The sequence below is a fragment of the Eschrichtius robustus genome, chromosome 7, assembly GCF_028021215.1.
Source record: "Eschrichtius robustus isolate mEscRob2 chromosome 7, mEscRob2.pri, whole genome shotgun sequence".
NCBI classification, from domain to species: Eukaryota; Metazoa; Chordata; class Mammalia; order Artiodactyla; family Eschrichtiidae; genus Eschrichtius; species Eschrichtius robustus.
Window position 1 is genome coordinate 73619111 of NC_090830.1, and position 25700 is coordinate 73644810.

A 25700-nucleotide genomic window follows, 5' to 3' on the forward strand; every position below is an offset into this window, starting at 1 on the left:
TCACCTATGTTATTTTTTTACTTTTGTGTAATCTGTCAAAGAGCAAAAATTCTGTGTCTTACTATAATAATTTTCTATACTTGATGTTGATTTTGTTTTTCATTATTTAAGTGGGAAAAAAAAGAACAAAGACTCCTCACTTATGAATAAGCTAAAGTTCTTTTCAATCATATTACCATTTACATTTATTTTGAAATGTTTTACTGTCACTTCAGTAAAATAGGTAACCAAGTATTATTTCGCAAGCATCAAAGGTTACATCTTTTAATAAAGTGTTCCAATCTTCTCTTACAACTTTTTTGATTTTTGTCTTCCTGTTATGGGCTGAATTGTGTCCACCCCCGCCCCCAAATTCATATGTTGAAGCTGTAAGCCTCAGTACCTCAGAATATGACTGTATTTGGAGATAGGACCTTTAGAGAGGTGATTAAGGTAAAATGAGGCTGTTAGGGTGGGGCCCTAATCCAATATGCCTGCTGTCCTTATAAGAACAGGAAGAGACACCAGCAACGCACACAAACAGAGAAAAGGTCACATGAGGACACAGCAAGAAGGTAGCCATTTGCAAGCCAAGGCTTCAGAAGAAACCAAACCTGCTGACAGAATGATCTTAGACTTGTAGCTTCTGGAACTGTGAGAAAATAAATTTCTGCTGTTTAAGCCACCCTGTCTGTGGTATTTTGTTATGGCAGCCCTAGCAAACTAACACACTTCCCCGAATCAGATCCTAAACTTAGAAAAATAAAACTTCCAAGATACCTTCTATGTGTTAGTGAAAATATCTTTGAGATTTCCCAGAGAGGCTATGGAGAATCACAATGATTTGTTCTTTCAACATATAAGTAGAGATGCTAGAAATAATTAAGTTTATTTGATGTGTTACTATTATAAGAGTTGCATGGGAAGAGTTGTCAAATCAGAAGACACTTAACCTTCCCCAGGTTAAATTTATATGGTAAAAGTAATTAATATAAATATTTCACCTCTCTAAATTAATAAAGATATTTCAAAAATGTAATTACTATAAAAATTTCTAATTTATATGGTAAATATAATTAATATAAAAATTTCAAAAATTAATATATTTCAAAAAGTGTTTTATGAGAAATCCATGGAGATTCATCAATGTCCTTGCTTTCCATATGTTTAAATATGAAGGGAAACATTATTCAAAACTCTTATGAAATAGTTCTATCAAGTTTTCCTGTATTTATAAAAGTTCTGGCGGTACAGTGCTGTCTGTCCTAATTTCAGTGTTTTTTCCCCCAATTTCAGTTATTATTGAACCTTTATTTTATTCACATCTATCATCTTCTAGGCCAGTGATTTTCAAATGGCGTTTTATAAAAATATACATGTCTAAACTTGATCCCTGACTTACTGAATCTCTTTACTTGATATTCTTGGTGTTATTCCTGGTACATTAGGTCTCAGGATTATCATATTATATCTCAAGATTTTTTTCAACTGTAAAAAGTTATACTCATTCATATTCATAAAACAGATGTAAGGAATCACTGACTTCTTTGAGACTAGGCTTAATCATCATCTTTAGAAACATTCTTGTTTAAAAACCTTTTTGGAATACAGGCATAACTCGCTTTATTGTGCTTCATAGATATTGTGGTTTTTACAAATTGCTGATTTGTGGCAATTGATGATTTGTGTTGTCAGATGATTGTTAGCATTTTTTAGTAATAAAGTATTTTTAATTAAGATATAATATGTACATTTTTAAAAGAAAGAATGCTACTGCACACTTAATAGACTACAGAATAGTGTAAACATAACTTTTACATGCACCAAGAAACCAAACATTTTATCTGACTCACTTTATTGTGGTATTCTGGAACCAAACCACAGTATCTCCAAAACATGCCTCTAATGTGTTCTCCGTGTCACAGAAACAACCAAATTTCCTTGTCAACTGTATTTATTCTTATTATGAACCCTCGTCATACCTTTCCACTTGACAATTATCAATAATAAATAAGCCATAGTCATTTTAAGCCTCTGTCATCTATTGACTAGTTTTTGTTTTATTCTGATGCTTGTCTGAAGGCCTTCCTATAAGCTACAGGCCAGAGTTTGTACTTTCAACAAAGAAGGATAGTCTCAGAGCCCTGTGAAAAGGACTGTACCTGGTATTTGAAACCACTTATACATCAAAGAATAGACACTTGGGTACACGCTTCTGAGGAGACGTGGCTTAGAGAACTTTCAAAAGAAACCAGTGGACTACATTAGGATTTCTCATACATTTTTTTAAGTTGATAAGCAGTTTTATGAAACTGACAATCCAAGATCCATAATGTTTAACTTTGCTTTAATTTTCTGTTTTCTGGATCTCCCTTATAGGGAGTCATTTCTCCTTCTTCTAAAGTAATCTAATTCACATCAATTTTGTAAACTCTGCTTTGGTACGCTGAAATGAAATGTTAAAAAAACATTTCTCTTCTCCCTTCAGCTTGCCAGTATCTCCTGGAAAGGAGCTTATATCCTCTTCTGAGGCCCTGATTTTTGCAGCTGCCATTCAGGGCACACCTCTAGATCACCTGAGCCTGGGGGCCAGCGGGGGATTATGCTCAAGGGTCCCACAGGACTAAAACCAATGGACAAAGAGTTCTTAACTGACTACCACCCCAGGGCACAGCAAGAGGCAACAGACTGAGGTGCCCAATCTTTCTGTAGAAGAGGCTTATTAGTTTATCTAATACAGCTTTGGCCTAAGAGGCAGGCTTCTAATTAAACCCACATCAAAGGGCCTGTTGTAATCCTCTCAGAGATCTCAGAAGGAGGGCCCTATCTTTGCACCATCCCTCTGCTGCACTCCAGAACATCCGTTTCTTCCATAGGGGAGCTCGTATTCCCATCTGGTGCCCCCATTTTTGTGGTTGCCACCTAACTGATGCCCCTTGATTGCCTGGTTCTGGTGGACAGCTGGGCTTGTATCCTGGGTCCCATGGGACTGTAACAACTGGAGAGACAGTTTTTGGTTGGCTACCACCCCCAGTGCACAGCACAAACAACAAACAGAAACATGCCCCAGTTTTCTGTGAAAAAGGCCTATCTGCTTGTCCTGGAGCTTTGGCCCAAGGCTTCTACACCTCTAGCAACCTACTGAGGTGATCTTTGGGGACGAAAGCTGGTGGATGCCATCTTTGTGTTCTCCCTCTACCTTGCTTTAACTTGCCAATATCTCCTGGAAAGGAGCTTGTACCCTTAGCTGGTGCCTTGATTTTCACAGCTGCCACCCAAGGGACACCTCTAGGTTGCCTACTTCTGGCAGCAGTGTGACTTTCCCTTGCAGTCCCACAGGACGATATACATTTGCATACTTAAAAGCCACTGCCTGAGGGTCTGGCATCAATCAGCCTGAATCTAGGTATTGCTGAAATTCTCCCCTTTGGGATACTGACAGGTCTTGGCACATTCTCAACTAACTGAGAGCCACTAAAAATAATATAGACTGTTTGGACATTAACAAAGATTTGAGAGACAACCAAGAGTGAGGGCAGAGTTGAACTATATTACAACACTACAGTAATCAAAACAGTATGGTATCAGCATTAAAAACAGACATAGATCAATGGGACAGAATAGAGAGCCCAGAAATAAACCAATGCATATATGATCAATTTATTTAGGACAAAGGAACTAAGAATACACAGTGGGAAAAGGACAGTCTTTTCAATGAATAGTGCTGGGAAAACTGGACAGCCACATGCAAAAGAATGAAACTGGACCACTATCTTACACCATACACAAAAACTAACTCAAGGGCTTCCCTGGTAGTACAGTGGTTAAGAATCCGCCTGCCAATGCAGGGGACACAGGTTCAAGCCCTGGTCCAGGAAGATCCCACATGCCGCGGAGCAACTAAGCCCATGCACCACAACTACTGAGCCTGCACTCTAGAGCCTGCAAGCCACAACTACTGAAGCCCGTGCACCTAGAGCCCGTGCTCCTCAACAAGAGAAGCCACTGCAATGAGAAGCCCGTGCACCACAACGAAGAGTAGCCCCGCTTGCCACAACTAGAGAAAGCCCGCACGCAGCAACAAAGACCTGACGCAGCCAAAAATGATAAATAAATTTATTAAAAAAAAAAAAAAAAAAATGGGCTTCCCTGGTGGCGCAGTGGTTGAGAATCTGCCTGCCAATGCAGGGGACACGGGTTCGAGCCCTGGTCTGGGAAGATCCCACATGCCGCGGAGCAACGGGGCCCGTGAGCCACAGCTACTGAGCCTGCGCGTCTGGACCCTGTGCTCCGCAACAAGAGAGGCCGCGATAGTGAGAGGCCCGTGCACCGCGATGAAGAGTGGCCCCCGCTTGCCGCAACTAGAGAAAGCCCTCGCACAGAAACGAAGACCCAACACAGCCAAAAATAAATAAATAAATAAATAAATTTATTTTAAAAAAAAACTAACTCAAAATGGACTAAAGACTTGAATATATGACCTAAATCATAAAACTCCTAGAAGAAAACATAGGCAGTAAGCTCCCTGACATCAGTCTTGAGGATGATTTTTTGGATTTAGCACCAAAAGTATCAAAAGCAAAAATAAACAAGTAGGACTACATCACACTAAAAAGCTTCTGCACAGCAAAGGAAACCATCAACATGGATTAAAGACCAAAATGTAAGACCGGAAACCATAAAACTCCTAGAAGAAAACAGGCAGATCACTCTTTGACATAAATCGTAGCAATATTTTTTTGGATCTGTCTCCTAAGGCAAAGGAAACAAAAGCAAAAATAAACAAATGGGACCTAATTAGACTTAAAAGCTTTTGCACAGCAAAGGAAATCACTGACAAAACAAAAAGACAACCTACTGATTGGCAGAAAATATTTGCAAATGATATGATCGATAAGGGGTTAATATCCAAAATATATAAACAGCTCATGTAACTCAACATCAAAAAACAAACAGCCTGATTTAAAAAAATAGGCAGAAGAGCTGAATAGACATTTTCCCAAAGAAGACATACAGATGGCCTACAGGCACATGAAAAGATGCTCAACATCATTAATCATCAGGGAAATGCAAATCACAAGGAGATATCAACTCACAGTTGTTAGACTGGCTATTATCAAAAAGACAAGAAATAACAAGTGTTGGTGAAGATGTGGAGAAAAGAGAACCCTCGTGCACTGTTAATGGGAATATAAATCGGTGCAGCCACTATGGAAACAGTATGGGGGTTCTTCAAAAAATTAGAAACAGAACTACCATATGATCCAGCAATTCCACTTCTGGGTAAAACAAAAACACTAATTTGAAAAGATATATGCACCACCATGTTCACTTTAGCATTATTTACAATAGCCAAGGTATGGAAGCAACCTAAGTTTCCACTGATGGATGAATGGATAAAGAAAACATGGGGGGTGTGTGTGTGTATGTGTGTGTAAGTATATACATACACACATGTATATACACACATACATACAATGGAATATTATTTAGCCATAAAAAAGAAGGAAATCTTGCCATTTGTGACAACACACATGATTCCTAGAGGGCATTATGCTAAGTGAAATAAGTCAGAAAGAGAAAGACAAATACTGTATGATCTCACTTACATGTGGAATCTAAAAAACAAACAACAACAACAAACTGAAACCAAGCTCATAGATATGGAGAACAGATTAGTGGTTGCCAGAGGTGGCTGGGGGTGGGGGCCAGGCAAAATGGATGAAGGGGGTCAAAAGGCACAAACTTCCAGTTATAAAATAACTAAATCATGGGATTGAAATGTACAGTATGGTGACTACAGTTAATAATACTGTACTGCAAATTAGAAAGTTGCTGAGAGTAAATCTTAGTTTCATAACAAGAAAAAAAATTTTTAACGATGGTGACAGATGTTAACTAGACTTATTGTGGTGATCATCTGCAATATATACAAATATCAAATTGTTATGCTATATACATGAAACAAATATAATGTTATGTCAATTAAAAACATTTTATCTGATTCTTGCTGATCCCCAGAATTCAATGAGAATTCAAACATTACTTTTAATAGTATTAACATTACTTTTAATAGTAATGTTGCTATCTGCATGGGTTCAGTAAGAATACGTTCCCCTTCTCACTAGTTTGTACTTCTTTCATAACTGATTGAGCAAATCAATTATGTAACCACGAACTTACCTGAAATGTCATATTAAGAACGATGGCTATTGAATTAGATATGACAAGTCATCTTAAAGAATAAAGTTGGTTGTACTTATGGAGCCAATGCTTATGATGTCTCTGGCACAGCAGAAGATTAAAACTTGTCAGGTCTGGGACACTGTCATGTGATGAACTGTGCTCCCCCAAAATTCATACGTTGAAGTCCTAATCCTTAGTACCCTCAGAAAGTGACCTTATTCAGAACTAGGGTCACTGTAGATGTAATTACGTAAGTTGAAGTCATATTTGAGTAGGGTGGACCACTAATACCAAATGACTGGTGTCCGTATATAAAAGGGCAAAATTTGGACACAGATAGGCACACAGAGAGAATGCCATGGGAGGATGAAGGCAGAGATCTACGAGCCAAGGAATACCAAAGATTGCCAGCAAACCACCAAAAGCTAGGAAGGACACATGGAACAGATTCTCTCTTATAGCCCTCAGAAGGAAGCAACACTGTCAACACCTTGATCTTGGACTTCTAGCCTTCACAACTGAGTCAATAAATTTGTACTGTTCAAGCAACTGAGTTTGTGATATTTTATTATAGCAGCCCTAGCAAACTAATACAGTTTTCCTATACACTAATACTATAACATTCTAAAGAAAAGTTTGCCCTTTGCCTAGTTCCAAGGAGAGAGTCTCAAAGTCTTGGGAATATCCTGTTAAGAGTGTCTTTTTTTAGACCCCGAATAGCCAAAGCAGTCTTGAGGGAAAAAAACCGAGCTGGAGGAATCAGACTCCCTGACTTCAGACTATACTACAAAGCTACAGTAATCAAGACAATGTGGTACTGGCACAAAAACAGAAACATAGATCAATGGAACAAGATAGAAAGCCCAGAGATAAACCCACGCACCTATGGTCAACTAACCTATGACAAAGGAGGCAAGGATATACAATGGAGAAAAGACAGTCTCTTCAATAAGTGGTGCTGGGAAAACTGGACAACTGCATGTCAAAGAATGAAATTAGAACACTCCCTAACACCATACACAAAAATAAACTCAAAATGGATTAAAGACCTAAATGTAAGACTGGACACTATAAAACTCTTAGAGGAAAACACAGGAAGAACACTCTTTGACATAAACCACAGCAAGATCTTTTTTGATCCACCTCCTAGAGTAATGGAAATAAAAACAAAAATAAACAAATGGGACCTAATGAAACTTCAAAGCTTTTGCACAGCAAAGGGAACCATAAACAAGACGAAAAGACAACCCTCAGAATGGGAGAAAATATTTGCAAACGAATCAACAGACAAAGGACTAATCTCCAAAATATACAAACAGCTCATGAAGCTCAATATTAAAGAAACAAACAACCCAATCCAAAAATGGGCAGAAGACCTAAATAGACATTTCTCCAAAGAAGACATACAGATGGCCAAGAAGCACATGAAAAGCTGCTCAACCTCACTAATTATTAGAGAAATGCAAATCAAAACTACAGTGAGGTATCACCTCACACCAGTTAGAATGGGCATCATCAGAAAATCTACAAACAACAAATGCTGGAGAGGGTGTGGAGAAAAGGGAACCCTCTTGCACTGTTGGTGGGAATGTACATTGATACGGCCACTATGGAGAACAGTATGGAGGTTCCTTAAAAAACTAAAAATAGAATTACCATATGATCCAGCAATCCCACTACTGGGCATATACCCAGAGAAAACCATAATTCAAAAAGACACATGCACCCCAATGTTCATTGCAGCACTATTTACAATAGCCAGGTCATGGAAGCAACCTAAATGCCCATCGACAGACGAATGGATAAAGAAGTTGTGGTACATATATACAATGGAATATTACTCAGCCATAAAAAGGAACGAAATTGAGTCATTTGTTGAGACGTGGATGGACCTAGAGACTGTCCTACAGAGTGAAGTAAGTCAGAAAGAGAAAAACAAATATTGTATATTAACGCATGTATGTGGAACCTAGAAAAATGGTACAGATGAACTGGTTTGCAGGGCAGAAGTTGAGACACAGATGTAGAGAACAAACGTACGGACACCAAGGGGGGAAAACCACGGTGGGATGGGGATGGTGGTGTGCTGAATTGGGCGACTGGGATTGACGTGTATACATTGATGTGTATAAAACTGATGACTAACAAGAACCTGCAGTATAAAAAAACAAACAACAAAAAAAACAACTAATACTAAACTTTCTTTGGGTTATTTGTATGGAAATATGTTAATATAAATATTTCAGACATTACATGAAATTTCTAAAAATCTTATATGTTCTGGTATAATGTTGTAAGTCATAATTCTAGTTATTACTTTAAAATGTATATCTCAGAAATAACTAAATTTCCTTGTCAATTGCATTATTATGAACTTTCATCAAATCTTTAACCGTGGTCATTTTTAAGTCTTTTGTCAGTTACAGACAGTTCTGGGTGTACTCTGATGCTTTTTGCAAAAATGTTCCTATAAAAGGGTTTCATCTTCAAGGAATTCATGGAAAAGACTCTGACAAGTACAGGTTTCTGGTAACTGACCATACTGCTGAACTGAATGAATAAGCATCTTCAGAACTTTAATGGAAAAGTGATGAATTCATAAAAGTGCTAACAAAAGATCAAGATGAAAAACAAAAATTAATTACTTGGGACTGAGTGAACTGATGAGGATGATTATAATTTTTGTGACTTTCTGTTTGAATAAAAAAAAAATAATAATAATAATTTTTAAAAATTAAATAAAATAAATCCCACAAGGACTCAGAGGCAAAAAATATACAAATCAATTTTCACTGCAAAGTAAAGGAGCTGTTACAGTGGAGGATTACTGGACTGAATGTCAATATTACGACAGAGTATGAGTGTGTTTCGTGTTTGGTAATTGCAATCATTGTTGCTTTTGTTGTGGTCATCCATTTACAACGCTTGGTGTCAGTTTATTTATCTCTTGTAAAAATAAAATACAGTGTGTGTGTGTGTGTGTGTGTGTGTGTGTGTGTGTGAAAAAAAGAGTGTCTTTTTTTACCTGTGGCCTTGAGGCCATACCAGATAGTTTATGCTAACAATGTGATTTATGGTGGGGGGCCACGGACTTAACTTCTAGAGGGGCTGAGTAAATTAAATTCACATTTAATTAGTTCCTATCCTACACAGCTTTAGTATAGTACAAAATAATTATCAGCCATTATATATATTATATATATAAAATAGTGGTAAGATATACATAACAGAAAATTTACTGTTTTAACCATTTTAAAGTGTTAATTCATGGCATCAAGCAAATTCACAGTGTTGTGCAACTATCACCATTATTCTCCTCCAGTACATTTTATCATCCCAAACAGAAAATTTGTACCCATTAAACAACTCCTCATTCTCCCCTCCCTCCAGACCCTGGTAACCAGTGTTCTCTCTGTCTCTATAAATTTGTTCTAGGTACCTCATACAAGAGGAGTCATACAATATTTATCCTTTTGTGTCAGGCTTTTTTCACTTAGCACGTTTTCAAGTTTCTTCCATGCTGTGGCATGTACCAAAATTTCATTCCTGTATATGGCTAATATTCAATTACATGTATATATCATACTTTTCTATCCATTCATCTGTTGATGGACATGAGTTGTTTATGCCTTTTGGCTACTGTGAATAAACAATTTTTTAATGAAACTAAATTGTAGCAAAAATGACTGCTTTTAGAACTCCATTTCCTTTCCCACTTTAATGCAAATAATCTTAAGGTATGCAGTTTCAAAGGCAACAAAATGCATCTCTAAGTGACTAAACTGTATAAACAGAAATACATGATTCCTTACAATATCCATGCTGCTTTAAATTACAAATCTCTTTGTTAGGTTATTAATGGTGCCTTGTGGAAGAAACTGGTATGATGAAACACCAGCATGCTCCTAAGGACATAAGAAAAAGAACGATACTACTAAAATAAATGCAAGTTCCAAACCTAAGAGTGACTGGAAGAAAGCGAAGCCATATTCTAACACAAAATCAAACAAAAACAAGAAAAAAATAGTATCATATCCTGACCTTTGTTAAATAAAAAAAAGTGATGGACCTTTTCAAATGTCAACCTTCATAGTAGGTTCATCACAGAATAGTCTCGACTCAAGTCCCACAACTCAGAGAAAAATCCCAAAGACAATCAAACGTAGATAAAATAAATGAGAAAACAATTCTGACGTATAGTTTAGGATGGTAAAGGAAATATTTTAAAAAGTACATTTTGGTTGCAGCATGTCAAAGAAGTGAATGAGAAAACAGCATCTGAACATTTCAAATTCTTTAAGTAGTAAGTTAGTATCATTGAAAAGATAACCAGATCTATTAAAAGAGTAAGAGAAAACAAAAATATAGATTTGGCTAAAGCAGTAGGGATATAAAAGCAAATTTTATATTTTAATATTTCGAATAGGTAATATATTTATATGTTCAAATTTCAGATAAATAGAAAATGTTATATAATTTTAAAGTCTCGTATATACCCCAAAAGAATTGAAAGCAGGGTCTTGAAGAGACATTTATACACCCATGTTTATAGCAGCATTATTCACAGTAGTCAAAAGGTGGAAACAATCCAAATGTCCATCAGCAATTCACAGATAAACAAAATGTGGTCTATACACACATGCTGTAACATGGATGAACCTTAAGGACATTATGCTAAGTTTATAAAACAAGCCAATCACAAAAAAACAAATACTGTATGATTCCACTTATGAGATATTTAGAGCTAAGTCAAATTCACAGAGACAGAATGCAGAATGGTTGCCAGCTAGTGGGAAGACTGAATGGAGAATTGTTGTTTAATGAACACAGAGTTTTAGTTTTGCAAGACAAAAACGCTCTGGAGGTAGTTACACAACAATGTGAATGTACTTAACACTACTGACTGTGCACTTAAAAATCGTTAAGTTCATAAACTTTGTATTATGTGTATTTTACCATAATCAAAAATAAAAAACAAAAACACTTCCCTCCCACTGGTATCTAGTCACCATTCAGTTCCCATATGCCAACCTACTTTCATTATTTTATTTATCCTGGGTTTCCTTATGCATATATATAAACAAACTAAGCAACCATATACAGTATTCTGTACCTTGCTATTTTCACTAAACAATGTATCTTGTAATTCTTTCATTTAAAACATAGAAAAGTTCATCCTTTAAGAGCAACATTTTAACAATAATTTTAGTGTGTGCAGCAAAGCTTTAATGTAAAAGAACTTACCAAAATCTGGTGGACATTGCCCATTATAAGGGAACCAATTTCCTTTCACAGTGAAAGGACTTTTTCTGTTGCTTGTTGAACCAGTTCCTAGCTGTCCATTACCACCAAGTCCAAAAGAATAAATTCGTCCTGATGAAGGAACAAAAGCAGAAGTGTGCTGCCTAGAGTAAAATGATAGAAAACCTCAGACTTAATGTTACCTTTCAAACAATTTACATTCAGAAAAGCATAGCAAATATTACTGATATAATTTTTGTCTTCAAAAGTAAGTTAATAAAACCATTATAGTTCTAAAATTTTCTGTACAAAATATTTAATAGCCTTACTCTATACTGAATGAATTCTGTACCACACAGGCAGGCTGCATAAAGCATATTCCAGAATATTCCCACAAATATCCAAATGTAAAAAGGCCCAGCTCTATACTGGAATCCCTTACAATATATGATTTAGCACTAGAGGTAGCATCTAACTATGCTGTCCAAGAAAGCTCCCCAGCCGCCTTCCCTCTCTGTCAGGTTCTAGCTTAGAGCTCTATGGTCTATGAGAGCCCACCATCTGGGCATCACTCAAAAGTTTTAAGATAAGAACTGGGCAGAAGATTGGTATATATAAAACTGCATGACAAAACAATGTTTCCTTTCTTCAAAAGAAATTTATCCTTATGTATACACACTCAGACTCCTCTAGAGATTGCAGAGTGGAAGCAAACCTAAGAAATTATGGAACTGAAGCTAAAGAAAACCCACTAAGCAGTGAACCTATCCAACTCCTTCTGATGCTTCACTACTGTATGTTTAGGAATGGGTTAAAGGTGATTATCCAGCTCAGGCCTTGTGTTCCTCAATCTCAGGTTTTATGGCTTCAATCAAGCCTGACAAATTCTTAAGTGTTATTTCTGCAAATACTGTCTCTCCCATTTATTCAATTCTCTTCTTGATAATATTAGACAAACGTTTCAGCTTCCCAACATACCCTACACCAGTCTTTTAACTTCTCTTTAATATCCATACCCCTTGTGAGTAATTTCCTTGGATCTATCTTTCAAGTCATTATTTTTCTCTTTAGCAGTGTGTCCAACCTGCTGTTTCAACTATCCACTGAATTTAAACTTTTAATGACTATGTTTTATACCATTCCTAGTTCTTTTTTTCAAAACAGCCAGCCAGTCACTTCATTTAAAACCCTTAATATATTGTGAAATATAATACATATACACCAACCCAGGACTACTCTGACAAGCCCCAAGCCTACTTTAGGGCAGTCCTGTGGTTACAAATTCTGAAGGGAGATCCAAACCAGAAAATAGACCAAGGCCAGAAAAGTCTCCTTAAACTAGCAAGAGAATATTTCATTGTGAACGCTTCCCATGAGGCGGCTTTACTGGGAGGAGATGGTTTCACAGGCCTCACTACTGTCTCTACCAGTTCTTAGGTCTCATCTCTTATTCCAAACTCCTTTGCCATCTGTGGTATACTGTTTATAAAAAGGACCCAAGTTATTCTTTTCCCGATACCCATTATCCTTATAATATGACTTCCGCAGGTGTTCCCACCAAGATGGTGAATCTATTTCTCCATGTCTTAAAACTGGTCTCTGACCTGCGGCTTGCTTTGAACAGAATGCAGCAGAAATGACAGTGCATCAGATCTGAGCCTATGCCTCACAAGTGGCTTTGCACTCTTTCCCTCTCTCTTTTGGAACTCTGCTCTACCATCATGAGAATAACCCAAGGTTAGCAATTTGAAGGATGATATATAATCTGAAGCAGAGACAAGCTGACCCAGCTAAGGTCCCCACAGACTACCCAGCCCCTACCCAGATCATTGGCTGATTAACTAAGTTCAGCTAAGATGAGAACTGCCCAGGGACTTCCCTGGTGGCGCAGTGGTTAAGAATCTGCCTGCCAATGCAGGGGACACGGGTTCGAGCCCTGGTCCGGGAAGATCCACACACTGCAGAGCAACTAAGCCCGCAAGCCACAACTACTGAGCCCACGTGCCACAACTACTAAAGCCTGCACTCCTAGAGCCTGTGCTCTGCAACAAGAGAAGCCACCACAACGAGAAGCCCACGCACTGCAACAAAGAGTAGTCCCCACTCGCCGCAATTAGAGAAAGCCCACGCGCAGCAACAAAGACGCAATGCAGCCAAAAAAAGAAAACAGGACTGCCCAGCTAAGCCCAGCCCAAATCACTGAACCACAGAATTATTAGCTAAATAGGTAATTGTATTAAGCCACTAAGTTTTGGGGTGATTTGTTTAGCAAAATAAGCTAATTAATACGTTACCTAGATTGGCAAATTTTTTCAGAGCAGCTCCAGAGTCAGTTCAAACTAATAGGTATGTTTTTCAGATTTCCTTGTTTTTGCCCTGTGGAATTCCCTTTACTTGCTGGTAAACTAATCTATGTTATTTAAAAGGTGTTTTGATTCAAAAGGGTTTTCAAGTTATCTAGTCTGTCACATTACTGGAAAACTAAGTAGAATCTAACAACCATCTTATCTCAGAGCCAGATGAGCTGAGGTTAATAAAAAAATTCTAAATCAAGGATACTCTTAACAAAATAAACATTAAATGGAATCCTAGCATATAAAACAGACAAACTGTTCTGGATGAAGAAGGGTTTAACATTGCCCAGTCTGCCTCCTTCAGGAAGCAGCCGCTGTGACAATTCAAAGGAACATATCAACAGTTTAAAAACAACTGCTCAATACTAGTTCGTTAAATTCCTCCTCAAACTGGTCTACTGAAGCAGTGGTTCTTAACCCTGGCTGCATTTTGGAGTTGCCTAGGAGTGAGCCTAGGCAACAATACATATTACTAAAAACTCTCCAAAGGATTACAGCATGAAGTCAAGAGTTGAGAGCCACTGAACAAACATAACTATCTCAAATCCTATATTTGATATAATAGCTCAAAAACAATATGACACTATACTACTGGAATCAGAATCTTTTCCGTTTGGATTATCTCTTTGATGAGTTCACATTTCTGGTGTCCCTTGCCTGCTTCCTTCAGGAAGTTTCTGACAATTATTTAATAAGGAAATAATACATAGTTCTTACAGTACCAACTATCTGGAAATCAAACTGGTCATGATACCAACCGACATTCCCTTTGTAGATAATTTTTTACATCTCAATTAATATATAACTGAAATTCCTCCCCCAGTCCAATAATTAAATAAATAAAATTACTGGAAAGAACTAAGTCTACAGAGCTAAGAATAACTATTCAAATCAAGCACATTTTTACTGTTAAGAATTACAAAACTGGGCTTCCGTGGTGGCGTAGTGGTTGAGAATCTGTCTGCCAATGTAGGGGACATGGGTTCGAGCCCTGGTCTGGGAAGATCCCACACGCCGCGGAGCAACTAGGCCCGTGAGCCACAATTGCTGAGCCGGCGCGTCTGGAGCCTGTGCTCCGCAACAAGAGAGGCCGTGATAGTGAGAGGCCCGCGCACCGTTATGAAGAGCGGCCCCCGCTTGCCACAACTACAGAAAGCCCTCGCACAGAAACGAAGACCCAACACAGCCATAAATAAATTAATTAATTAAATAAATAAATATTAAAATATTTTTTAAAAAATTACAAAACTGGATAACATTAAACAATCTGTGCTATCTCACAAGGGACTGATTAAATATTTCATTGGAAAAAAATTACCTAAAAATATTTATAATCTTTTAATGAATTACTCATGAAGTGGATAAACAAGGAAAGTTGAAATCTCTACACTTTAGTGAATATATATTCATGTATAACTTCAACAGTCTAATGAACAAGATTAAGATAGCAAGCATTTCTGCTCACTTATATGTTGAGCTTTTATTTACCTTTTATCCTGATTCATATATGAAAAAAGGAAAGGAAGGCTTTGTCAAATCATCCCCATAAATAATTTTTCAAATACATGGTCAAACACACAAAACTGGGCAAAGAAACAGGGTACCATGAACAAAACCTAGCAGAAAGAAGAAACAATAGAAATAGATCCCTAAAGATTTCAGGTATCAGGGGCTTCCCTGGTGGCGCAGTGGTTGAGAATCTGCCTGCCAATGCAGGGGTCACGGGTTCGAGCCCTGGTCTGGGAAGATCCCGTATGCCGCGGAGTGGCTAGGCCCGTGAGCCACAATTGCCGAGCCTGCGCTCCGCGACAAGAGAGGCCGCGATAATGAGAGGCCCGCCCACCGCGATGAAGAGTGGCCCCCACTTGCCACAACTAGAGAAAGCCCTCACACAGAAACGAAGACCCAACACAGCCATAAATAAATAAAATACATAAATAAATAAATTTAAAAAGAAAAAAAAAAAGATTTCAGATATCAGAATTTTCAAACACAAGAATCTAGAATAATTATGTTTCATACTTGTTTAATGTCCAAGAAATAAAGGCCAAGGTTGAAAACTGACAGCTGGAAAGATTAAAGAAAAAAATTGTTTCAGATTTTTAAAAAGAACCAGTATGAAACACTAGAACTGAAAAATCACAATAACCAAAATCAAGAACATAGGTTTAACAAAAAATATAGTATGAGAATTAATGAACTGAAATATAAATCATAAAAATAATCAAGAAGGCAGCAAAGAGGGACAAAAATGTGGAAAGTAAGACTACAAGGTGGAGTGAGACGATTTAATACACATCCAATCAGAGTCCTGTGAGGAAAGGAAAAGCTGTATCTAAAGAGAGATTATTCCACAGATTCAAGAAGTCCAGTAAGAAAATGAGGAAATCCATACTCTGACAAATGAAAGCAAAACTGAAGAGAGAGAGAAAAGAGACAAATTACCTTCAAAGGAGCAACATACCAGCAGCCAACTTCTCAGAAAAACTGAAGTCAAAAGACAGTAGAATGTTATCTTAAGTGCCGCAAGCAAATGCCAAGCTAGAATTCTATAACCAATAACATCATTCATGAACGAAGGTGCAATACAGACATTTTTAGTTACACAAAAGAGTCTGCCACCTGCAAATCTACTTAAAGAAAATTCTAAAGGGTGGCTGATAAAAGGAAAATGAAACTAATTGTAAAAAATAAAGAGAAAAAAATTGTAGTAAATATATGTAGAGCCATTTCTAAATGTACACTGACTATTACGAAGCAATGTTCTTCTGGGGTTTAAAAATATATAGAGAATGAATGGGAATTCCCTGGTGGTCCAGTTGTTAAGACTCTGCGCTCCCAATGCAGGGGGCATGGGTTCAATCCCTGGTCAGGGAACTAAGATCCCACAGGCTGCACGGCGTGGCCAAAAAAAGAAAATAAATAAATATAGAGAAAGAAAAGTTGGGAAGGTAAATGAAGGTCTTACAACTTCCAGAAAAGGGGGAAAGTATTAATATAACTTAAAGATTAATGTTGTTATTTCTAGAGTAACAACTAAAAAAGAGTTCCCAAATTTCCAAATGGGTAGAGGGAATTAAACTGACTAAAAGGACTTCCCTGGTGGTGCGGTGATTAAGAATCTGCCTGCCAATGCAGGGGACACGGGTTCAAGCCCTGGTCCTGAAAGATCCCACATGCCGCAGAGCAACTAAGCCCGTGCGCCACAACTACTGAGCCCGTGTGCCACAACTATTGAAGCCCACACACCTAGAGCCCGTGCTCTGCAACAAGAGAAGCCACTGCAATGAGAAGCCCACGCACCGCAATGAAGAGTAGCCCCTGCTCACTGCAACTAGAGAAAGCCCACGCGTAGCAACGAAGACCCAACACAGCCATACATAAATAAATTTTTAAAAATAAAATAAAAATAAACTGACTAAAAACATTATTAATCCAAAGAAAGGCAAAAAAGAAAAGAAAGAAAACGAAAATAAACAGGTAGCACAAACAGTACAAAATATGATGGCAGGTTTAAACCCAAATATATTAGTAATAATAAAAAAACATAAAACTTGGCAAATTGGTCCATTTAAAAGACAAAGATTGTTAGGATGGATTTTTTTAAAAAATCTAACTTAATGCTATTTACATGAGATTCATCTAAAACATACAGAAAGACAAAGTAAAAGAATAGAAAAAAAATAAATAGGTTAAAAAAAAAAATATATATATATATATCAATATAAAAGCAGGTGGAGCTCTATTCACATCAGATAAAACAGACTTTAAGGAAACAAAAATGATATTAGAGATCTAGAGGATCACCACCACAATGACAAAAGGTTCAATTCATCAAGAATGGATAGGGGGCTTCCCTGGTGGCACAGTGGTTGAGAATCTGCCTGCCAATGCAGGGTACACGGGTTCAAGCCCTGGTCTGGGAAGAGCCCACATGCCGCGGAGCAACTAGGCCCGTGAGCCACAACTACTGAGCCTGTGCGTCTGGAGCCTGTGCTCCACAACAAGAGAGGCTGCGATAGTGAGAGGTCCACACACCGCGATGAAGAGTGGCCCGCACTTGCCGCAACTGGAGGAAGCCCTCGCACAGAAACAAAGACCCAACACAGCCAAAAATAAATAAATAAAATAAAGAATTATTTAAAAAAGTAAAAAAAAAAAAAAAAAAAGAAATAGAAAATACTTAAAAAAAAAAAAAGAATGGATAAAATTTAAATTTTATGCACTTAAGAACACAGCTTCAAAAGCAAAAGCAAAAACTGACAGACATACAAGGAGAAATCAAGAATAATCAAACAGGGATAGACACACATATTGAAAGAATAAGATAGAGATGACAGAAACAGATCCACATACACATGGACCTTAATTTATGGCAACAGTGGCACTAAAAAGCAGGAGGGCAAAGGAGTTTTCGAAGATGGAGCTATGAGTGGATGAGTCTGAGAAGATGGCGGCATAGGAAGCACCAGGAATCTGTCTCCTCACTTAGACAACAACTGCTGTGACAGAATCTGTCTGATGTAACTATTTTAAAACTCTGGAGTCTATTAAAGGCTTGCAATTTCCAAGGGAAGGCTTGGGTGGTAAATTGCAATTAATTTTGATTAATCTCAGCATTTAGCACAGTAGTAGCTACCTACCCCTTCACCCTCAGCCCTGTGACAAGCAATAATCCACGTGCTCCAAGAGTATCTCGGACATAGCTTGTGGGAGCCAGGGTAGGCAATAAGGACCCTGTCCTTATATTTGAGATTGGTCCTCCAATCACTGATTGCTGCTTCTGATCACAGAGGTACAGATACAAAGGTGGGTAAGTCTTTTCTGCACCCCTTCTGACCACTGTTACAAGCCTATTCCCCTCCAGCTGAAGAGACTTCCAGAGGATTTAAAGGGCTGGTGTTTTCTTCCCTTTTATTTTCTTCTATTTTCTCCCCTTTCTTTTTTCTTCTGCCCCTTTTAGAAGTCAGTCATTTAAGATCTAGGACATTCAAATGTAACTGCACATACACAGGAATTTAGAAAGTCATTGTGCATGCCCCGGAAAAGGTGCAGTCTCAGAAATGACCTGAGAAGACCTTATGTTTACACCTCAGGCTGATCCTTGGCACAGAGACAACCTATAAAAATCAAAAAATAAAAACAAAACAAAAAACAGCAAACTCTAGAGAAGGGAAAGAATATTATTTCTAGAGTTACCCCATTATTAGGTTCAAATGTACAGTTTTCAACAAGAAAAAAAATCACAGAGAATGCAAAGAAAATGGAAAGTAAGGCCCATTCAAAGGAAAAAATAAACCAACATGGGAATCCAAAATGATATAGCTCCTTTGGAAGGCAGTTTGATGGTTTCTTACAAAACTAAACATACTGTTACAATATGATTCAGCAATTTTGCTCTTCATTATTCATCCAAAGGAGTTAAAAACCTGTGTCTACACAAAAACCTGACACAGATATTTATAATAGCTTTATTCATAACTGCCAAACCTTGGAAGCAACCAGGATGTCCTTCAGTAGGTGAATGGATAAACAAACTGGTACATCTAGACACTGGAATATTAGTTAGCATTAAAAAGAAATCAGCAATCAAGCCATGAAAAAACATGGAGGAACCATAAATGCATATTACTAAGTGAAAGAAGACAATCTGAGAAGGCTACATACTATGTGACTCCAATTATATTACATTCCGGAAAAGGCAAAACTATGAGAATAAAAATCAGTGACTGCCAGGAGTTAGGGAAGTGGGGAGGATAAATAAGGGGAGCACACAGGATTTTTAGGGCATTGAAATTACCCTGTATGATACTATAATGGTGGATCACATCATTATACATTTGTCCAAACCCACAGAATGAACCCTAACATACACTATGTACACCTGTAATGATCTGTCAATGTAGCGATGAAAGAAATGTTCACATATTGAGGTATGGGGAAGTCATTCTGGCTTATACATAAGTTAACGTGATTTTAATCCTAACTAAAACAGCCTGCTTGTGGCCTATCAAACATATACTGTATATCTGCTGTAATTATTAAAGAAAAGGGCACAATGACCAGAAGTAAAGAATATCCATGTTAAAAATAAAGATTAAATCCCTCCCTTCCTGGGATGCCAATGCTGGCACTCCTTAGATGATAAGACTCTCTTCCCAGGTGCCAAGGCCATATGGACTTGCTGTGTACATGCTGATCTGTTTTTTGGGAAACCCTGAAGGAATGTATCCTTGACTTGTTTGATGTTCTTTCTTCTGACAAAATATAAAACTGTGCTGAAAACCATGCTTCTCTGGAGGAGTAGTTCCTCAGAGTTATATGAGAAGCTGTCTTCCAGGCTACTGTCCTCAGTTTGGCTCAAATAAAACTCCTTTCTTTTCCTATTACAGATTGTTTATTGATTATTTTTGTCAACAGTAGGTTCATCAATTGAAACAAATATACCATTTAATTTTCTAGTGAACCTAAAAATGCTGTAAAAAATAAAGTCTACTTTAAAAAAATAAATCAACAGGGTTGTTCCCTGAGAACAACCAGATGATGAACCTTAATAGACAAAAACTAAAATAATTTTCTTAAAGATGCTCAAATAACTAAAGGAAGACATGGAAATAGTCAAGAAAACAATATATGAAGAAAATGGAAATATCAATTAAAAAAAAAAACCTAAAAACACACCAAAAGGAAGTTCTGGAGATGAAAAATACATTAACTAAAATAAAAAACTCACTGGAGGGATTCAAAGGCAGATTTGAGCAGCAAGAAAAAAGAATACAGGAACTTGAACATAAAACAATTAAAATTATTAAGTCTCAGGAAAAGAAAGAAAAAAGACTGAACAAAAGTAAAGAGAACCTAAGGGACCTATGGGACATCATGAAGTGGACCAACATAGGCACTGTGGGAGTTCCAGAAGGTAAAAAGAGGTAAAGAGAGATCATTTGAAGAAATAATAACCAAAAAATACCCAAACTTGATGAAAGACATAAACATTCAAGAAACTCCATGTAGGAAGAACTGAAAGAGACCCATACTGAGACACATTACAATCACACTGTCTAAAGACAAAGAAAGAAACCTGAATGAAGCAAGAGAGAAGTGACTTGTCACATACAAGGGATCCTCAATAGGATTCTCAGTAGATTTCTCAGCAGAAACTTTGCAGGTCAGAAGGCAGTGGGCTTATATATTCAAACTGCTGAAAGAAAAAACCTATCAACAAAGAATCTGATTATCTGACAAAACTGTCCTTCAAAAGTGAGAAAGAAATTAAGACATTTACAGATAAAAGCTCAGGGAGTTTATCACCAGCCCTGCCCTTTAAGAAATACTAAAAAGAATCCTACAGGTTGAAATGAAAGGACACTAGACAGTAACTTGAAGCTGTATGAAAAAATAAAGATCTCAGTAAAGGTAAATATATGGGTGATTATAAAAGCTAGTATTATTGTAATTTTGTGGTTTTTTTTCCTCCAAATTTTGTTTTCTACAGAATTTAAGAGACTAATGCATAAAATTATTAATTTATGTTTTCTGACACACAATGTATAAAAAAGTTATCTTGTGACACCAATAAATGTAATGGGGTGGGGACAGAGCTATATAGGAACAAAGTTTTTGTATGTTATTGAAATTGACCTAGTATAAATTTGAGTTAGAGTGTTATAACTTTAGGATATTAAATGTAATCCCCATGGTAACCACAAAAAGATAGCTATAGAATATACAGAAAAGGAAATGAGAGGAAACTAAAACATTTCACTGCAAAAAACAAACTAAACACAGAAGAAAACAGTAACGTAGGAAATCAGGGACAAAAAAAGTGTGAGGCATAGAGAAAGCAAATAGATAAAAGACATACAATGAAAACTACAAAATATTACTGAAAGAAATTAAATAAATGGAAAGACATCCCAGATTCATGGTTTGAAAGACTTAATGTTGTTAAGATGTCAATACTTCTGAAAGTGATCTACCAACTCAATGCAATCCCTATCAAATCATGGAAATGCAAATTAAAATCATGATTAAGTACCACTATATATCCAAGAGATTAGCAAAAATTTAAAAGTCTAACAATACCAAATGGTGACAAGGACATAGGAATTCTCATACAATAGTGATGGGAAGGTAAACTGGTATAACCATTCTGGTAAACAGGGTGACATTAACCTACAAAACTCAAATTAAGTATACTCTTTGACCCAGAAATTCCATTCTAGGTATATACTTTAGAAATATTAAAGTTTATGTATATTATATAATAAATGTTCAAAGCAACATTATTTGTATTTGCCAAAAACTGCAAATACCCAAGTGCCCATGACTGAGAAAATAATTATATATGCATATAATTGAGTAAAACACATCAATAAGACCTAATGATGGAGAACCATAGCTACACACATATGGATAATCATACAGCATGATGTTAAAAAAAAAAAAAAGTCACCAAAGGCTACCTACAGTGTAATTCTATGTACTTGAATTAATGTTGGAAAACTTAACTATATTGTATAAAGATACATACTAGCTGGAAAACTAAGCTAAGTGGTCAAAACTGAGTTACTGAAGCAAAGGATATTTTGCCTCTGGGGAGTCCACCAAAATTTAATCCATCAAAGGTGAAGCTCAGTTACAAAGCTCTGACTCCTATTTACTCCCAAGAACTGGGAATCAGGAGATCAGGAGTCCAATTCAACTTTCACCACTAACTAATCTTATGTCTTAAGTAATTAATTGGTCAATTTCTTCATTCTTTAAAGAAAAAAAAGGTGGAAAAGCAAAAGAAAAAAAGACAATCTATAGTTTCCCTTCAAGTGTGATGTTACATACAATAAATTATATTTATTTAATGTTATATACAGTATTACATTTACCTTATTAATATCTTGCCTCAGATAAATTTGTTTCAAATAGAGAAAGGTAAAATAATCAGTATAAAAGAAGGTTCTCCTCTTACTATGATTCCTTAGCAGCAAATCAGGCATGTAGAAGATAATGTTTTTTATTTTAGATTACTAGATTCCTGAACAATTCATTTTAAAAATCTCCACTTTCAACTGGAACTACCATGTTACAGTAATTTGCAAAAATGACCAACACAAAGGGAAAGAGGAGAGGCACCGCTATATCTTATCGAGGCATTCCAGAAAACATGAAGTTCCTCCTTTGGCCACAACACGTGCAAATCTACAAGAAACTATGTGATACTGTAAACATCAAGGAAATGACACTGTTCAAAAAGGAATGCCCCACAAATGTTACCAAGGTAAAACTGGAAGAGTCTACAATGTTACCCTGCATGCTACTGGCACTGTTGTAAACAAACAAGTTAAGGGCAAGATTCTTCTTGCCAAGAGAATTAATGAACATATCAAGCATATTCAGCAGCCTAAGAGCCATGATAGCTTCCTGAAACATATGAAGAAAAATGATCAGAAAAAAAAAAAAAAAAATATACCCCAATGTTCACTGCAGCACTATTCACAATAGCCAGGACATGGAAGCAACCTATACGTCCACTGACAGATAAATGGATAAAGAAGATGTGGTATATATAGACAGTGGAATATTACTCAGCCATAAAAAGGAACAAAACTGGGTCATTTGTAGAGACGTGGATGGACCTAAAGTCTGGCATACAGAGTGAAGTCAGAAAAACAAATATCGTATATTAACGCATATATGTGGAATCTAGAAAAATGGTACAGATTATCCTATTTGCAGGGCAGGAATAGAGACACAGATGTAGAGAACGGGAGGGTGGAATGAATTAGGAGATTAGGATTGACATATATACACTACCATGTGTAAAATAGATAGCTAGTGGGAACCTGCTGTATAGCACAGGGAGCTCAGCTCAGTGTGTGATGACCTAGATGGGTGGGATGGGGGGGGTGGGAGGGAGGTCCAAGAGGGAGGGGATATATGTATGCATATAGCTGATTCACTTTGTTGTACAGCAGAAACTAACAACATTGTAAAGCAATTATACTCCAATTAAAAAAAAACAGAAAGAAAGAAAAAAAAAAAAGGAAGCCAAATAGAAAGGCACTCAGGTTCAAATGAAGTGCCAGCCTGTTCCACCAGAGAAGCACACTTTGTGAGAACCAATGGAAAGGGGCCTAAGCTGCTAGAAGCCATTCCCTATGAATTCATGGCATAATAGATTAAAAAAAAAAAGACCCCTGGACTGTTAAAAAAAAAAAATCCTAAATAATTGGGTTATAGATCAAAATACTCTTTTCTAAAACTGCTTACCTTCCACAAGCAATCTGAGTGACAATGCTTCCCATAAGTTCAAAAACTTTCCTTGGGTTTATTTCATGACTGGTAGAGTTATGACCCAACTGACCATACCCTCCAGCTCCAAAAGTAAACACTCCACCTTCCTAAAAAAAAAAAAACAACCCTTTGTCATTAGAAAGCCTGATAAAATAATCTTCAGGAAAATAAGTTAATCTTTAATATGGAGTCAAATTTTCTCTTCTATTGTCTTTGCAATTTAACAGATGATAAGATAGTCAAGATACCTTGACTTTTCAAGGTAAAATGTCTTAAATCTAAGAGTTCCAGGCTGATATGGCTAATTATTTTCACATATTTTAAAAGTATTTAATTATGTTCTCATCATTATAAAGTCATCATTAAAGAGATACTAATAATTATTTTTTGCATTGCCTTTTACTATCGTTATAGTCTTGTTGAATCCCAAGTACACACCTATAAAATTTCACAAAACCTAAAAATGGTATCATTTTCAGTTTCCAAAGTAGCTCTGCAAAAAAAGAGTATATGTAACCAGAGAGTGCACTAATAATAATATTCTTAGCATACAGTTACTAAAATATAAATGGTCTTTAAAATATTTATCATAAAAATGCATAACAGGATTAAAGGTTATGTTTTTAAAAAGTAATTCATGATGACATTTTAACACAAGCACAGTTAGTACTTTTCAATTCAATTGCTTTTCTTCATAGTTGCAGCTATGTATACAAATTTATGCTACTAAATGATGAAAGCAGGATATAAGTATTTATACAGATTGCTATGTAAGGAAATTGATTTTTCTGTTTAAAATTTTTTTATCATGGGAAATGTAAACAAATGCACAAAAGACATACATACATATATATATTTATCTATATATGAATGATCACATAACATCACTCAGTTTCAACTGGCAAAACTTAGATAATCCTGTTTCATTGATGCCCCTCCCACTTCCCTTTTTTGGGGGTACTTTAAAGCAAAAAAAGTACTGGAGTACTTTAAAGTACACTGTGGTCAACAAATCATTTCACATATAAATGCATATGTATCTTCAATGGCATATACCTCTAACAGATAAAAATATATGACACAATACTATTATCACACAAGAAGTATTAATTTCCTTTTTTTGGACAGAAATAGCAAGTGTTAATTTTTATTTCTTATGTTTTTTCCAGTTTTATTGATATCATTGACTTGACATAAAATTGTATATATTTAAAGGGCACAGCATGACTTGACATATACTCTGTGAAATTATTACCAGTCAAGTTAATTAACACATCCATCACCTCATATAATCCTTCTTGTGTGTGTGTGTGAGAAAGCTTCAGATCTACTCTTAACAGATTTCAAGCATAGAATACTGTATCGTTAATTACAGTCACCATGCTGTACATTAGATCCTCAGAATTTAATAATCTTGTAACAGAAAGTCTGTACCCTTTGACCACATATCCCCATTTCCCTCACCCCCTACCCCCTGGCAACCACCATTCTACTCTTTGTTTCTATGAATTTGACTTTCTATCCCCACCCTTTTTTTTTTTTTTTTTTTAAACAATGCCACATATAAGTGATACCATTTAGTGTGTCTTTGCCTGGCTTATTTCACTTACCATAATGCCCTTGAGGTTCATATATGTTGTTACAAATGAA

At 36.5% G+C, this 25700-nt stretch overlaps 1 protein-coding gene across 7 annotated transcripts in view; it reads right to left on the reverse strand.

Moving 5' to 3' along the window:
- The window catches only part of HERC4 (HECT and RLD domain containing E3 ubiquitin protein ligase 4), a 130605-nt gene that overhangs the window by 59414 nt on the left and 45491 nt on the right, over nucleotides 1-25700 (reverse strand). For all 7 annotated transcript variants that reach the window (XM_068547663.1, XM_068547665.1, XM_068547661.1 and 4 more), the window contains 2 exons: nucleotides 24027-24157; nucleotides 11410-11570 (listed from right to left, as the gene is read on the reverse strand). In XM_068547663.1, coding sequence (XP_068403764.1) covers nucleotides 11410-11570; nucleotides 24027-24157 — 292 coding nt within the window. The remainder of the gene's footprint in view (nucleotides 1-11409; nucleotides 11571-24026; nucleotides 24158-25700) is intronic.